The 17,007-nt window shown below is 45.3% G+C and overlaps 1 protein-coding gene and 1 non-coding gene across 2 annotated transcripts in view; one reads left to right on the top strand and one right to left on the bottom strand.

Moving 5' to 3' along the window:
* The window catches only part of sh2d4a (SH2 domain containing 4A), a 56,073-nt gene extending 49,202 nt beyond the window's left edge, over window positions 1–6,871 (bottom strand). The window contains exons 1-2 of the mRNA XM_078209847.1: window positions 6,193–6,871; window positions 1,650–1,938 (exon numbers count right to left, since the gene is read on the bottom strand). Coding sequence (XP_078065973.1) covers window positions 1,650–1,815 — 166 coding nt within the window. The 5' untranslated portion in view covers window positions 1,816–1,938; window positions 6,193–6,871. The remainder of the gene's footprint in view (window positions 1–1,649; window positions 1,939–6,192) is intronic.
* Window positions 6,872–8,964: 2,093 nt separating this feature from the next.
* On the top strand, window positions 8,965–9,156 carry LOC144501514 (U2 spliceosomal RNA). The gene has a single exon (XR_013499124.1). It is a non-coding gene; the product is annotated as a U2 spliceosomal RNA (small nuclear RNA).
* The last annotated feature ends 7,851 nt before the right edge of the window (window positions 9,157–17,007 follow it).

Below are 17,007 nucleotides of genomic sequence, written 5' to 3'. Positions count from 1 at the left end.
ATTGCCCATTGGGTAAATACGTGGGTTTACGGGAATAGGGCCTGGGTGGGATTATTGTTGATGCAAACTCGATGGATCGAATGGCCTCTTTTGGCACTGTGTGGATTCTATTAACACTGGATGAGCTGAGGTTTATGGAGGGTGGTGACAAGGGCATTTAGGGTGGGCAGTCTAGAGTAATAAAGGGAGATGAGCAATAGATGGGCCGAGGTAGGGGCAGGGAGGTGGATGACCTGCTGAGGCCCCAAATAGTGCAACTGGAAAGATACCTTTACTGGAGACAGCTTCAAAATGAAGCAGGTAGATGTGAAAATAGCATTGCGCAAGAAACAGGGAAAAGGTTGAGAGGCAGTAAACAATGCATCCGTCTGCAAGAGACCAGCTGAAACCTTGGGAGCTCCTTAAATTGAGTTGTGATTTCCTATGACGTCTCTGCTCTGAAGCAGAATATTGGCCATAGTCAATATTTTTCAGTCATTCCCTTTCCCGTAATTTTCAGTGCGCTAGAAAATGGACGTTTGGCAGCTACGAGTGATCCAAGCACAAGAGATTGGGTAGACTGAAAGCAAAATACTGCAGATACTGGAATCTGACACAAAAAACAGAAACTCCTGGAAAATCTCAGCAGGAGTGACAGCATATGTGGAGAGAGAATAGAGCCAACATTGAGTGTGGATGACCGTTGAGGGATTTGGAAGGCTAGTCATCCTAGACTCTTACAGCACAGAAAAAGAGGCCATTCAGCCCACCGTTTCCGTGGTGGCTATTTGAAAGAACTATCTAATTAGTCCCACTGGCTTATAACTTGAGGCACGCCACTCCACATCAAGCATGGCTGACCAGGAGTCTTTCCCACTCTTACCACCAGCCATAGAATCATAGATCCCTACAGCGCAGAAGGAGGCCATTCGACCCATCGAGTCTGCACCGACCACAATCCCACCCAGGCCCTACCCCCACATATTTACCCACTAATCCCTCTAACCTACGCATCTCAGGACTCTAAGGGGCAATTTTTAACCTGGCCAATCAACCTAACCCGCACATCTTTGGACTGTGGGAGGAAACCGGAGCACCCGGAGGAAACCCACGCAGACACGAGGAGAATGTGCAAACTCCACACAGACAGTGACACATGGGCGTGTCAAAAGGATTTTGCAGGTTGTTTCTCAACTTGTGTCACCTTCCTTGAGCATCAAGTCCTGGGGTGGGACTCGAACCCAGTTCTTCTGACTCAAGAGGCAGGGATGCTACCCACTGCGCCACAAGACAATTACTGATGCTTGTTCTTTGAGATTTTATTTGCCCATCACTCTGCAAAGATTTCCTTTTCAAGTTTGATCCCAATTCCCTCTTGAAAGCTACTATAGAACGTGCTTCCAACATCCTTTCAGGCAATGCATTCCAGGTCAAAACATCTTCGCTGTGTCAAAAATATTCACCTCCTTATGTTAAATCCTCTCGTTACTGACCCTTTTACACTGGAAAGAGTTTCCACTGAATCAAATCTTCACGATTTTCCAATCTCTGTTAAATCTCCCGTTAATACATCCACTCAAGGTGAGCAACTTGTTAAAAAGTGATACATTTTGTATGGATTTTTGTCTAAAAAGGCTTTAGGCTCAGTGACAACACAACAATCAGCTTACTTGTCGGAGGCTCTTGTTGTTTCAGCTCCCGGCTTTCTTCCCTCTCCTTCCACCTTCGAATCTGTTCCTGTCTCATTTTAAAAAACAGTATCTGCTTTTGTTCTTCATTTAGCTCGGCCAGAAGATCTGGTTCGATGTACATGGTCTCCAATATTTGCTGCAGCATTCTCAAAGCTTTGTTCGTTTAACAGCTCCTCCAACGCAAAAGATAAAACAACAAGCCCAAGGTCACAGTCCGTGCCGAATTGCTGAAGAAATCAGCTGGAGTTAGACTTCCGGTTCTGGTCACCTAAAAAGGGAAAGCAGAGCATTTTCCTTTTATTACTCATTAACATGGATAAGGGCATTGCTGGTAAGGCCAACACTAATTCCCCATCCCCAATTGCCCTGGAGACCATAGTATCGAGAATACAATCAGTGGGTTGCATTTCCAAGGACAGCTCAACATAACCACATTACTGAGAGGCTGGAGTCACATACATGTCACACCAGATAGGGGACAGCTGATTTTTTTTTCCCCAAAAGGACATTGGTGAACTAGATGGATTTTTCACACTCAAGTATTGATTGTTGGTGTTTCTCTCCTTGCATGCCGGCACAGTGGTTAGCACTGCTGTTTCACAGCTCCAGGGGCCTGGGTTCGATTCCTGGCTTGGGTCACTGTCTGTGCAGAGTCTGCATGTTCTCCCCGTGTCAGCATGGGTTTCCTCCGGGTGCTCCAGTTCCATCCCACAGTCCAAAGATGTGCAGGTTAGGTGCATTGGCCATGCTAAATTGCCCCTTAATATCCTGGGATGCGTAGGTTAGAGGGATTAACGGAATAAATCTCTGGGGTTAAGGGGATAGGGCCTAGGTGGGAATGTTGTTGATGCAGACACAATGGACTAAGTGGCCTCTTTCTGCACTGTAGGGATTCTATATCTATATCTAGTGATGCACAAGGCAGCCTGTCATCTGTTCCCATAGCAAGGTTTTCCTTTAACAGGTCATTAGCCTGTTGTCAGAGGCTTTAACCTCAAGGGGCACCACTCCACATCAAGCATAACTGACCAGGAGTCTCAGCCTCTCTTACCGGCAGCCATTGACGTGTCAAAAGGATTTTGCAGGTTGATTCTCAGTCTGGTTGACCGTGTTATGAACGCACCTACCTCGAGTATCAAGTCCTGGGTTGGGACTTGAAGTGGAGATGCCGTCATTGGACTGGGGTAAGCACAGTAAGAAGTCTCACAACACCAGGTTAAAGTCCAACAGGTTTATTTGGCAGCATTAGCTTTCGGAGTCTCAAGCTCCTTCATCAGGTGAGTGAGGACTTGTGTTCACAAACAGGGCATATAAAGACACAAACTCAATTTACAAGATTCTGTACCTTTAAGACTTGATTACCTGTAAAGACTCACATTCCAACCATTATCTTGTTAATTGTGTCTTTATATGCCCTGTTTGTGAACACAAGTCCTCACTCACCTGATGAAGGAGCATGAGACTCCGAAAGCTAGTGCTGCCAACTAAACCTGTTGGACTTTAACCTGGTGTTGAGAGACTTCTTATTGGGACTTGAACCCAGAGCTTCTGAATCAAGAGGCAGGGATGCCACCCTCTGCGCTACAAGGCAATTACTGATGCTTGTTTTTTGAGATTTTATTTAATTAATTGAATTTAAGTTGCTGCGTTGGAATTTGAACTCATGATTCTGGAACCCCTATCCAGCCCCTCAATGTAACCACTATGCTACAGTCTAGTCACCGTGGCCCAATGCAAGGTTAAGCCCAACATTTGTGTTCTTTTAAAAAATATATTCATTTGTGGGACACGGACGTCGCTGGCTGGCCAGCATTTATTGCCCATCAGAAGGTGGCGAGCTGCCTTCTTGAATCGTTGCAGTCCAAGTGCTGTGGGTTGACCCACAATGCCGTTAGGGAGGAAATGCCACGATTTTGACCCAGCGACTGCGATGGAACAGCGATACATTTCAAAGTCAGGAAATATACCGCCGTTCCTTCTTGCCCCAAATAGAATTGGAAAAAAAAACTTGCATTAGGTGGTGCCTTTCAAGACCTTTGGCTGAAATCTGGATTGGGATAAAAGTGCAGTTTTTAGTATTGGAAATACAGCAGCCAATTTGCACACAGCAAGTTATAGGGAGGCGATGGCCGAGTGGTATTATCGCTAGATTATTAATCCAGAAACTCAGCAAATGTTCTGGGGACCTGGGTTCAAATCCCACCAAGGCAGGTGGTGAAACTTGAATTCAAAAAAAAAGAAATCTGGAATGAAGAATCTACTGATGACCATGAAACCATTGTCGATTGTCAAAAAAACCCAGCTGTCCTGAAGGGAAGGAAATCTGCTGTCCTTACCTATATGTGACTTCAGAGCCACAGCAATGTGGTTGACTCTCAACTGTCCTCCAAAGGCAATTAGGGATGGACAATGAATGGACAATAAACAATGAATTTAAAAAAGGCTTCCACAGACAATGCAATAATGACCAGACAATCTGTTATTTTGATGTTAATTGTCAGGACACCAGGATAACTCCTCTCCTTAGGAAGAATGTGATAGGATATCCATCTGAGAGGGCTGAAGGAGTCTCAGCTTAATGTCTCATCTGGAAAAATGCTATCTCCAACAGTGCAGCACTCCCTCTTAATGGCATCAGTGTGTTAGCATTGACTTTTGTGCTCTGGAATGGGATTTAATCCACAACCTTCTGATTCAGAGACAGGGATGCTACCTCACTGAGCCATAGCTTACAGCAAGTATAAACTTGGTGGGGAGTAGGAGGGGGGAAAGAGTCATAATAATATTCTGAGTGCATGAATGTAAACAATACATAATCTGTTATTAAAAATCAGTAAAACTGCAGAGCCTGGGCAGGATTTAAGAAGGCAGGCTTCATTTCTTGCAACTTGTGTGTCAGTCAAACAGGAGAGGAAGAAATATAGCATACACACCTCCTAAAAATGTGTGGAAAAAGAGCTTCAGCGGACATGCACACGTGTTACTGGGATCAGCCATGACTCTGTTTGGTACTCACACCTGAGCACATATTCTAGGTTGACATTCCAGTACGGTATCAAGGGAATGACGCAGTGTCTAGAAAGCCATCTTTTGGGTGAGACATTAACTCTTACAACCAGAGGGGATAGAAAAACAGGCGCCAGCCACCTAAATTAATTTTGTATCATTTACAATTACATAAGTGTCCTGAGAAACCACTAAGATCCTTGCAGACAATTCCACTGATAAAAAAGATCACTTCTTCCAAAACCACAAAACATCCAATGATTCATTCGAATATAATGCATCAACTTGCAAGCACTCTACAATGACATCAAGCTCGATAATGCCAAAAGCATCAGAAGTTGAACACCGCGTGAAACAAACAGGCGAGCTTGTAACTTAAAGGCTGTAAAATACTCAGGGGAGGTTTGGAGCAAAACTAGAATAGTTTGACGTATCCTAAACCGCAAGGACAATGGTTTTACATGGATTGAATTTCACCGCCAACTGTGGAAACTCATTCCTATGTATGTACTGTGCTACATTCAATTGGAGCCGGATTAACTTGGCAAGGACCCTCCTCCAATGTTCAAGCATATAATGGAATGGTGTTCTTCAGAGGGTCATCAGTGCCAATGAAGCGTTCTTCATGAGCAATGTATACTGCATGAGTCATGGCCGCAAGGGGCCAGGGTGAAAAAAACGTCACATGCTGCATTCTGCTTTAATTCCCATTTAAAGAGAACACTTTCACAAAAATGTGACTAAGTTGTAATTGGAAACACACAGCACCGTCAGGCCTCAGCAGTTTCTGCCAAGAGCTCCATTTAAACAGGAACTTTTTATTTACTGAGTTCAGGAATTGAAATTTTTCCTCCGACTAAACTATAATGAACTCTCTGTCGCATTGCAAGAGTTGTGGACAGGCAAGAGATCATCGTCTGAACCCTCTAATAAAACCATCCTCACCTTCAAGACAGATAACTGATTGGCATTTTCCAAATGTTACCAAACCTGTTTTAAGCATTGCCAACACTTTCTGTTTTCTTAATGCGCTCTCTCAACATTTTAACCATTTACCTCAGGGACTAGAAGCACTTAAAAGGTTACTTCAATTAGGTGACATAATCATGCATGTCACACACATTAAAATTATTTTAAACCATCCCACCCACTCCCCTTTTTAATTTGATTTGTCACATGTATTAACATAGTGAAAAAGATTAACATAGTGAAAACAGACAGTTTCAACCTGCGAGTAGAATGGGGCAATGCCACCTAAATGGACACAGAGAAAGCCAGGAGGGGTGAACTTGTCCCAGAATAGCTTTCCCCTGTGCCACCTCTCAGGAGGTGCGATATGTTTAGCAACTTGTCGGTGGGGACCTCACAGACACAACTCCAGGTTTTCAGTTCTTTGATTTCACCGGCTGGTTGTCTAAACGTTAAGAAATCCGGAGAGAGAGGGAAGGGATTGATGCCTTTAAGTGCAAAGGACAAAATCAGAATTCAGAACCGACAGGATCAAGAACAAACTTACCAACACCTGGGTCATTGGAGCTGGGGCTCCCCTTCCCTCTGCACTCAAATAAAGATCAGGAAGTTAGATCGATCCTCGTCAATTTCCACCATCACATGACACGAGGGTGCAATTTCGGCGCAGACAGTCCTTGGAAATCAATAGATCCCCCCCCCCTCCTCCTCGGAGCAGACAGGGAACAGACACCCTTCACCGCTGCTGTTCCTTCACCACCACCAAATCCTCTGGTTAAAACTCTTAGCAAAGAAGCTCAAAAGTCTCTGCACGGATGTGTGAACGACGCTTTGTGTGAATGCTTTAAATGCCAGACCTTGGACCCACCCTGAACTGGGAGCCCAGCTACAAGTGCTCAGACTGAGAGAGTGGTGGAGCTCTGAGACTCAGCCCGGGCGGTGGCTCTCTCTCCTCTCTCGCTTCTTTCTCTCCCCTGCTGCTGCTGCTTGCTAGCGCACTGAGCACCGCACCACCTCCAGCAGCATTCCCCACATTCCAGCCAGCCGCCTCATTAACATAAACACGCCCCTTCCTCCATGGACCTATCAGACCAACCTCCTCCCCTCCCTTTGTTACACCTTTACCTGGAGTGTGGGCGGGTCCGGAGAATCCCCCCCGTCCCAATCTGGCCCTGAGTGGCCAGCTTGACACTCCACTGTAGCCTATTGCTCTTGCAACATGCTGTAACCATTTGAGTGGGTGAGGTGTGTGTGTGTGGGGCAGGGGAGTCCCCTTCAAGGCACAGTCCCAGGCAGTGGGGGCAATGTCCTGCCGCACCACATTGCCGGAACAGCTGGAAAAACTCAGTGCCGACAGTGAATATTACATGTATCTCAGTTATACTAAGTCACCTCAGAGTGCAACTTTTTCTATGTCAACGACCTTCAAAATAACTTTGCAGCATTTGTACGACCAGGTCTGAAATGTTTCCTTCATTGTATTGAAGCATCTCAGAAAGTTACTTGATTTTTTAAAGTATTTATTAATGTCACCCTCACCCTGCAGTATAAATATCTATGATGTGGAGATGCCGGCGTTGGACTGGGGTAAACACAGTAAGAAATCTCACAACACCAGGCAATGCCCTGTTTGTGAACAGAACACAAACACTGAGTTTGTGTCTTTATATGCCCTGTTTGTGAACAGAACTCTCACTCACCCGATGAAGGAGCAGCGCTCCGAAAGCTAGTGGCTTGTGCCACCAAATAAACCTGTTGGACTTTAACCTGGTGTTGTGAGACTTCTTACTGCATAAATATCTCCCACTTTCTGTGTCTTTAGCTTTGACAAAAGGTCGTCTGGACTCGAGACGTCAGCTCTTTTCTCTCCTTACAGATGCTGCCAGACCTGCTGAGATTTTCCAGCATTTTCTCTTTTGGTTTCAGATTCCAACATCCGCAGTAATTTGCTTTTATTAGTGTCACAGGTAGGCTTACATTAACACTGCAATGAAGTTACTGTGAAAATCCCCTAGTCGCCACATTCTGGCACCTGTTCGGGTATACTGAGGGAGAATTTAGCATGGCCAATGCACCTAACCAGCACGTCTTCCGGACTGTGGGAGGAAATTGGAGCACCCGGAGGAAATCCACACAGACAAGGGGAGAACGTGCAGACTCCACACAGACATGGACCTGAGCCAGGAATTGAACCAGGGTCCCTGGCGCTGGTGAATGTAAAGAGCCTGAATATTATTGTTTTTAGTGTGATGGCCATGTTGGAATGATTGTAATGTACTCAGATTTATGAATAAAGTATATTTTTGACAAAAAAAACTCAGCACCAGTTTCTGGTTGAAAGAGAGAGAGAGACAAGAATTAGAAAGATAGAGAAAGAGGGCACACACACACACACACACACACATACAGAAGGAGAGAGGATAAGGGCAGTGGATGATATCAGAGATCAGTGAGCTCATGGAAAATGCATTAAAAGAATTAAGAAGCAGGGAAGGTGTCAGTGACTGAGGCACAGGGGGTGGGGGGGGAAAGCTCAGGTTTGAATTTTAAATAGATCAGAAATACAAGGTGGGGGAGGGGATCTACCAGTTCCAAAATAAAATGGAGCAGACTGATGGAGAGGGCACTGACCAGGGTTGATGCTGGAGTAAGTCAGGGTTGAGGTTAATGGAGGGGGTGGGAAGGGCGGTACAATCCAGGTTAAATAAGGGCACAGTCCACATTGACAGGGATGTGGTCTAGATTAATGGGACGTACAATTCAGATTAATGCGCACACACACAGTACAGGTTAATTAGGGCACAGTCAAGGTTAATTATGGCACAGTACAGGCTAATGCGAAAATGCACAATCCAGGTTAATGGGGAGGCATTGTTCACTTTACTATGGGGGAGGGTAAGTCCAGATTAATGTGGGCATAGAATAGGTTAATGTGGGTGCGATCAGGTTACTGTGGATACAGTCCAGGTTAATGTGAGCACAGAATAGATTAATGTGGGTGCAGTCCCTTTTGGCTGAGATCAAGTGTAGTATGGACAGGCTGCGCTTGGTTAAGGTCATTAGGTTACATTTAAGCTTCATTTGAAGCAATTTTTAAAAGCGGCATCTCGGCCTTTTGGCTAAGATGCAAATGAGATCAAGCCTGGGAGAAGATGAGTCTGCACCTACTCCAATCAGCTTGGTTCATGTAGATCAGGCCCAAGACAGGAATGGAGGCCCTGTCTTTTCAGCTTGGATCAGAAATGTCTCAACTTGTTGAGACTCTGAATTGGACTTGATTTGATTGAATTGGAAAAGTATTTTAAAAAATGTGGGTGCAGTCACTTCTCGGCCTTTTGGCTAAGATCAAGTGTAGTATTGACATGCTGTACTTGGTTGAAGTCGTTAGGTTACATTCTAGCTTCATTTGAAGCAATTTTTAAAAGTGGCAACTCGGCCTTTTGGCTAAGATGGAAATGAAATCAAGCCTTGGAGGAGGTGCAATGCCTACTCCAATCAGCTTGGATCATGTAGATCAAGCCCAAGACAGGAGGTGAGAGCCCTGTCTTGTCAGCTTGGATCGGGAATGTCTCACTTGTTGAGACTCTGAATTGGACTTGATTTGATTGAATTGGAATTTTTTAAAATGTGGGTGCAGCCCAGGTTAATGTAGAAATCATGGAAATCATAGAAACCCTACAGTGCAAAAAGAGGCCATTTGGCCCATCAAGTCTGCACCGACCACAATCCCACCCAAGCCCTACCCCCATATCCCTACATATTTACCTGCTAATCCCCCTAACCTATGCATCTCAGGACACTAAGGGGCAATTTTAGCATGGCCAATCAACCTAACCCACACATCTTTGGACTGTGGGAGGAAACCGGAGCACCCGGAGGAAACCCACGCAGACACAAGGAGAATGTGCAAACTCCACACAGACAGTGACCCAAACCGGGAATCGAACCCAGGTCCCTGGAGCTGTGAAGCAGCAGTGCTAACCACTGTGCTACCGTGCCACCCCATGTAGGTACAGTCCAGGTTACTGTGGGTACAGTCCAGGCTAATGTGGGTACAGAATAGGTTAATGTAGGTACAGTCCAAGTTAATGTAGATACAGCCCAGGTTACTACGGGTGCAGTCCAGGTTAATGTGGGTGCAGTCCAGGTTAATGTGGGTACAGAATAGGTTAATTTGGATGCAATCCAGGTTAATGTAGGTACAGTCCAGGTTACTGTGGGTGCAGTTCAGCTTAATATAGATTCAGTACGGGTTAATATCGGTATAGTCCAGGTTACTGTGGGTGCAGTCCAGGTTAATGTGGGTACAGGATAGGTCAATGTAGGTACAGTCCAAGATAATGTAAGTACAGTCCAGGTTACTGTGGGTACAATCCAGGTTAATGTGGGTGCAGACAAGGTTAATGTGGGCACAGAATAGGTTAATTTGGGTGCAATCCAGGTTAATGTAAGTACAGTACAGGTTACTGTGGGTACAGTCCAGGTTAATATAGGTACAGTACAGATTAATATGGGTACAGACCAGGTTGATGTGGTCACACAGTAGGTTAATTTGGGTACAGTCCAGGTTAATGTGGGTACAGTCCAGGTTAGTGTGGGTACAGTCCATGTAATGTAGGTACAGTCCAGGTTAATGTAGGTACAGTCCAGGTTCATGTGGGTACAGTCAGGTTAATGTGGGTACAGTCCAGGTTAATGTGGGTACAGTCCAGGTTAATGTAGGTACAGTCCAGGTTAATGTGGGTGTAGTCCAGGTTAATGTGGGTACAGTCCAGGTTAATGTAGGTACAGTCCAGGTTCATGTGGGTACAGTCAGGTTAATGTGGGTACAGTCCAGGTTAATGTGGGTACAGTCCAGGTTAATGTAGGTACAGTCCAGGTTAATGTGGGTGTAGTCCAGGTTAATGTGGGTACAGTCCAGGTTAATGTGGGTACAGTCCAGGTTAATGTAGGTACAGTCAGGTTAATGTAGGTACAGTCAGGTTAATGTAGGTACAGTCCAGGTTAATGTAGGTACAGTCAGGTTAATGTAGGTACAGTCAGGTTAATATAGGTACAGTCAGGTTAATGTAGGTACAGTCCAGGTTAATGTAGGTACAGTCAGGTTAATGTAGGTACAGTCAGGTTAATGTAGGTACAGTCCAGGTTAATATAGGTACAGTCTGGTTAATGTAGGTACAGTCCAGGTTAATGTAGGTACAGTCTGGTTAATGTGGGTACAGTCCAGGTTAATGTAGGTACAGTCCAGGTTAATGTGGGTACAGTCTGGTTAATGTGGGTACAGTCTGGTTAATGTAGGTACAGTCTGGTTAATGTAGGTACAGTCTGGTTAATGTGGGTACAGTCTGGTTAATGTGGGTACAGTCTGGTTAATGTAGGTACAGTCTGGTTAATGTAGGTACAGTCCAGGTTAATGTAGGTACAGTCTGGTTAATGTAGGTACAGTCCAGGTTAATATAGGTACAGTCTGGTTAATGTAGGTACAGTCCAGGTTAATGTAGGTACAGTCAGGTTAATGTAGGTACAGTCCAGGTTAATGTAGGTACAGTCCAGGTTAATGTAGGTACAGTCAGGTTAATGTAGGTACAGTCCAGGTTAATGTAGGTACAGTCTGGTTAATGTAGGTACAGTCTGGTTAATGTAGGTACAGTCCAGGTTAATGTAGGTACAGTCAGGTTAATGTAGGTACAGTCCAGGTTAATGTAGGTACAGTCAGGTTAATGTAGGTACAGTCCAGGTTAATGTAGGTACAGTCAGGTTAATGTAGGTACAGTCCAGGTTAATGTAGGTACAGTCTGGTTAATGTGGGTACAGTCCAGGTTAATGTAGGTACAGTCCAGGTTAATGTGGGTACAGTCTGGTTAATGTAGGTACAGTCTGGTTAATGTGGGTACAGTCTGGTTAATGTGGGTACAGTCTGGTTAATGTAGGTACAGTCTGGTTAATGTAGGTACAGTCCAGGTTAATGTAGGTACAGTCTGGTTAATGTGGGTACAGTCTGGTTAATGTGGGTACAGTCCAGATTAATGTAGGTACAGTCTGGTTAATGTAGGTACAGTCCAGGTTACTGTGGGTACAGTCTGGTTAATGTAGGTACAGTCCAGGTTAATGTAGGTACAGTCTGGTTAATGTAGGTACAGTCCAGGTTAATGTAGGTACAGTCTGGTTAATGTGGGTACAGTCCAGGTTAATGTAGGTACAGTCTGGTTAATGTGGGTACAGTCCAGGTTAGTGTGGGTACAGAATAGGTTAATGTGGGTACAGTCCAGGTTAATGTGGGTACAGAATAGGTTAATGTGGGTACAGTCCAGGTTAATGTAGGTACAGTCCAGGTTAGTGTGGGTACAGAATAGGTTAATATAGGTACAGTACAGGTTACTGTGGGCACAGTCCAAATTGATGTGGGCACAGAATAGGTTAATTTGGGTACAATCCAGGTTAATGTAGGTATATTCCTGGTTAATGTAGGCACAGTCCAGGTTAGTGTGGGTACAGTCCAGGTTAATGTAGGTACAGTCCAGGTTAGTGTGGGTACAGTCCAGGTTAATGTAGGTACAGTCCAGGTTAGTGTGGGTACAGTACAGGTTAATGCAGGTAGTCCAGGTTAATGTAGGTACAGTCCAGGTTAATGTGGGCACAGTCCAGATTGATGTGGGCACAGAATAGGTTAATTTGGGTACAATCCAGGTTAATGTAGGTATATTCCTGGTTAATGTAGGCACAGTCCAGGTTAGTGTGGGTACAGTCCAGGTTAATGTAGGTACAGTCCAGGTTAGTGTGGGTACAGTCCAGGTTAATGTAGGTACAGTCCAGGTTAGTGTGGGTACAGTACAGGTTAATGCAGGTAGTCCAGGTTAATGTAGGTACAGTCCAGGTTAGTGTGGGTACAGTACAGGTTAATGTAGGTAGTCCAGGTTAATGTAGGTACAGTCCAGGTTAATATGGGCACAGTCCAGGTTAATGTAGGCACAGTCCTGGTTAATGTGGGTACAGTCCAGGTTAATATGGGCACAGTCCAGGTTAAAGTAGGTACAGTCCTGGTTAATGTGGGTACAGTCCAGGTTAATGTAGGTACAGTCCAGGTTAATGTAGGTACAGTCCAGGTTAATGTGGGTACAGTCCAGGTTACTGTGGGTACAGTCCAGGTTAATGTGGGTACAGTCCAGGTTAATATGGGTACAGTCCAGGTTAAAGTAGGTACAGTCCTGGTTAATGTGGGTACAGTACAGGTTAATGTGACTACAGTCCATGTTAATGTGGGTACAGTCCAGGTTAATGTAGGTACAGTCCAGGTTAATGTGGGTACAGTCCAGGTTACTGTGGGTGCAGTCCAGGTTAATGCAGGTACAGTCCAGGTTAATTTGGGTACAATACAGGTTACTGTGGGTGCAGTCCAGGTTAATGTGGGCACAGTCCAGGTTAATTTGGGTACAATCCAGGTTAATGTGGGTACAGTCCAGGTTAATGTAGGTATATTCCTGGTTAATGTAGGCACAGTCCAGGTTAGTGTGGGTACAGTCCAGGTTAATGTAGGTACAGTCCAGGTTAGTGTGGGTACAGTCCAGGTTAATGTAGGTACAGTCCAGGTTAGTGTGGGTACAGTCCAGGTTAATGTAGGTAGTCCAGGTTAATGTAGGTACAGTCCAGGTTAATATGGGCACAGTCCAGGTTAATGTGGGTACAGTCCAGGTTAATGTGGGTACAGTACAGGTTAATGTAGGTAGTCCAGGTTAATGTAGGCACAGTCCTGGTTAATATGGGCACAGTCCTGGTTAATGTGGGTACAGTCCAGGTTAATGTGGGTACAGTCCAGGTTAATGTGGGTGCAGCCCAGGTTGAAGTAGGTACAGTCCTGGTTAATGTGGGTACAGTCCAGGTTAATGTAGGTACAGTCCAGGTTAATGTGGGTACAGTCCAGGTTACTGTGGGTACAGTCCAGGTTAATGTGGGTACAGAATAGGTTAATATGGGTACAGTCCAGGTTAAAGTAGGTACAGTCCTGGTTAATGTGGGTACAGTCCAGGTTAATGTGGGTGCAGCCCAGGTTAAAGTAGGTACAGTCCTGGTTAATGTGGGTACAGTCCAGGTTAATGTAGGTACAGTCCAGGTTAATGTGGGTACAGTCCAGGTTACTGTGGGTACAGTCCAGGTTAATGTGGGTACAGAATAGGTTAATATGGGTACAGTCCAGGTTAAAGTAGGTACAGTCCTGGTTAATGTGGGTACAGTACAGGTTAATGTGTCTACAGTCCATGTTAATGTGGGTACAGTCCAGGTTAGTGTGGGTACAGTCCAGGTTAATGTAGGTACAGTCCAGGTTAATGTGGGCACAGTCCAGGTTAATGTGGGTACAGTCCAGGTTAGTGTGGGTACAGTCCAGGTTAATGTGGGTACAGTCCAGGTTAATGTAGGTACAGTCCAGGTTAATGTAGGTACAGTCCAGGTTAATGTGGGTGTAGTCCAGGTTAATATAGGTACAGTCCAGGTTAGTGTGGGTACAGTCCAGGTTAATGTAGGTACAGTCCAGGTTAGTGTGGGTGTAGTCCAGGTTAATATAGGTACAGTCCAGGTTAGTGTGGGTACAGTCCAGGTTAATGTAGGTACAGTCCAGGTTAGTGTGGGTACAGTACAGGTTAATGTAGGTACAGTCCAAGTTAGTGTGGGTACAGTCCAGGTTACTGTAGGTACAGTCCAGGTTAGTGTGGGTACAGTACAGGTTAATGCAGGTACAGTCCAAGTTAGTGTGGGTACAGTCCAGGTTACTGTAGGTACAGTCCAGGTTAGTGTGGGTACAGTACAGGTTAATGTAGGTACAGTCCAAGTTAGTGTGGGTACAGTCCAGGTTAATGTAGGTACAGTCCAGGTTAGTGTGGGTACAGTACAGGTTAATGCAGGTAGTCCAGGTTAATGTAGGTACAGTCCAGGTTAATGTAGGTACAGTCCAGGTTAATGTAGGTACAGTCCAGGTTAATGTGGGTACAGTCCAGGTTAGTGTGGGTACAGTCCAGGTTAATGTAGGTACAGTCCAGGTTAGTGTGGGTGTAGTCCAGGTTAATATAGGTACAGTCCAGGTTAGTGTGGGTACAGTCCAGGTTAATGTAGGTACAGTCCAGGTTAGTGTGGGTACAGTACAGGTTAATGTAGGTACAGTCCAAGTTAGTGTGGGTACAGTCCAGGTTACTGTGGGTACAGTCCAGGTTAGTGTGGGTGTAGTCCAGGTTAATATAGGTACAGTCCAGGTTAGTGTGGGTACAGTCCAGGTTAATGTAGGTACAGTCCAGGTTAGTGTGGGTACAGTACAGGTTAATGCAGGTAGTCCAGGTTAATGTAGGTACAGTCCAGGTTAATGTAGGTACAGTCCAGGTTAATGTAGGTACAGTCCAGGTTAATGTGGGTACAGTCCAGGTTAGTGTGGGTACAGTCCAGGTTAATATAGGTACAGTCCAGGTTAGTGTGGGTACAGTCCAGGTTAATGTAGGTACAGTCCAGGTTAATGTGGGCACAGTCCAGGTTAATGTGGGTACAGTCCAGGTTAATGTGGGTACAGTCCAGATTACTGTGGGTGCAGTCCAGGTTAGTGTGGGTACAGTCCAGGTTAATGTGGGTACAGTCCAGGTTAATGTAGGTACAGTCCAGGTTAATGTAGGTACAGTCCAGGTTAATGTGGGTACAGTCCAGGTTAGTGTGGGTACAGTCCAGGTTAATGTAGGTACAGTCCAGGTTAGTGTGGGTGTAGTCCAGGTTAATATAGGTACAGTCCAGGTTAGTGTGGGTACAGTCCAGGTTAATGTAGGTACAGTCCAGGTTAGTGTGGGTACAGTACAGGTTAATGCAGGTAGTCCAGGTTAATGTAGGTACAGTCCAGGTTAATGTAGGTACAGTCCAGGTTAATGTAGGTACAGTCCAGGTTAATGTAGGTACAGTCCAGGTTAATGTAGGTACAGTCCAGGTTAATGTGGGTACAGTCCAGGTTAATATGGGCACAGTCCAGGTTAATGTAGGTACAGTCCAGGTTAATGTGGGTACAGTCCAGGTTAATGTGGGTACAGTCCAGGTTAATGTGGGTACAGTCCAGGTTAATATGGGCACAGTCCAGGTTACTGTGGGTGCAGTCCAGGTTAGTGTGGGTACAGAATAGGTTAATGTGAGTAGAGTCCAGGTTAATGTGGGCACAGAATAGGTTAATGTGGGTACAGTCCAGGTTAATATGGGCACAATCCAGGTTAATGTGGGTACAGTCCAGGTTAATATGGGCACAATCCAGGTTAATGTGGGTACAGTCCAGGTTAATATGGGCACAATCCAGGTTAATGTGGGTACAGTCCAGGTTAATATGGGCACAGAATAGGTTAATGTGGGTACAGTCCAGGTTAATATGGGCACAGTCCAGGTTAATGTGGGTACAGTCCAGGTTCATGTAGGTATATTCCTGGTTTACGTAGGTACAGTCCTCCTTAATGTGGGTACAGTCCAGGTTACTGTGGGTACAGTCCAGGTTACTGTGGGTACAGTCCAGGTTAATGTGGGTACAGTCCAGGTTAATATGGGCACAGTCCAGGTTAGTGTAGATACAGTCAGGTTAATGTGGGTACAGTCCAGGTTAATGTGGCGACAGAATAGATTAATGTGAGGGGCACAGTTATGGGGGAAGATGGCCATCTAGGGGTGTGCTCTGCACTGACCAAGGTGCTCGAGCTGTAACATTGTCTGTCAGTCCCAGTGGGATTCCCAGCTATTTCTGGTGTTATTTGATGAAAAGACCAGATGTTCTTGGCACTTGGAACCCTGCCTGGTTTTGTTAGGTTTAGACGATCAATGCCCCTGTGATGAACCATCGTTGGTTACCACTGGGGGTTGTTCCTATGTTACTGTTGGGATAGGGTGTTGCCACTGTGGGGGTTGTATAATGTTGTTGGGTTAGGGTGTTTACCTGTGGTAAATGTTGTTATGGCACATCCCGGTCGGGCCCCGCCTCCTGGGGAGAGGTATAAGACCCTCTGCTCCGGCGGGACCCCTCCAGTCTGAACTGGTGTACTCGTGTTAGTTAGTTCCATTGTTTGCTAATAAAAGCCTTCAATAGCTGAAGCCTTGTTCCACGTGCTTGATTGTCGCGCATCAATTTTATTAGCAAACATAAAACTCTCAACAGTAAAAAGGGAGTATGGAACAAATATTAAAACCAGAACGTCTGGCGCTGGACCCACATGCGGTCGGTGCCGCTAACACCTTCGACCACTGGTGGAAGTGTTTCGATGATTTCTATGATTTCTATGACTACCTGGCAGCCTCTGTAGCTGTTACTACAGACAACGACAAACTCCAGGTCCTCCACGCGAGGGTAAGCGACACGATTTATCTTGCG

Source organism: Mustelus asterias, chromosome 1 (assembly GCF_964213995.1).
Source record: "Mustelus asterias chromosome 1, sMusAst1.hap1.1, whole genome shotgun sequence".
Lineage (NCBI taxonomy): Eukaryota > Metazoa > Chordata > Chondrichthyes > Carcharhiniformes > Triakidae > Mustelus > Mustelus asterias.
This window is presented reverse-complemented; position numbering and strand designations above follow the sequence as displayed.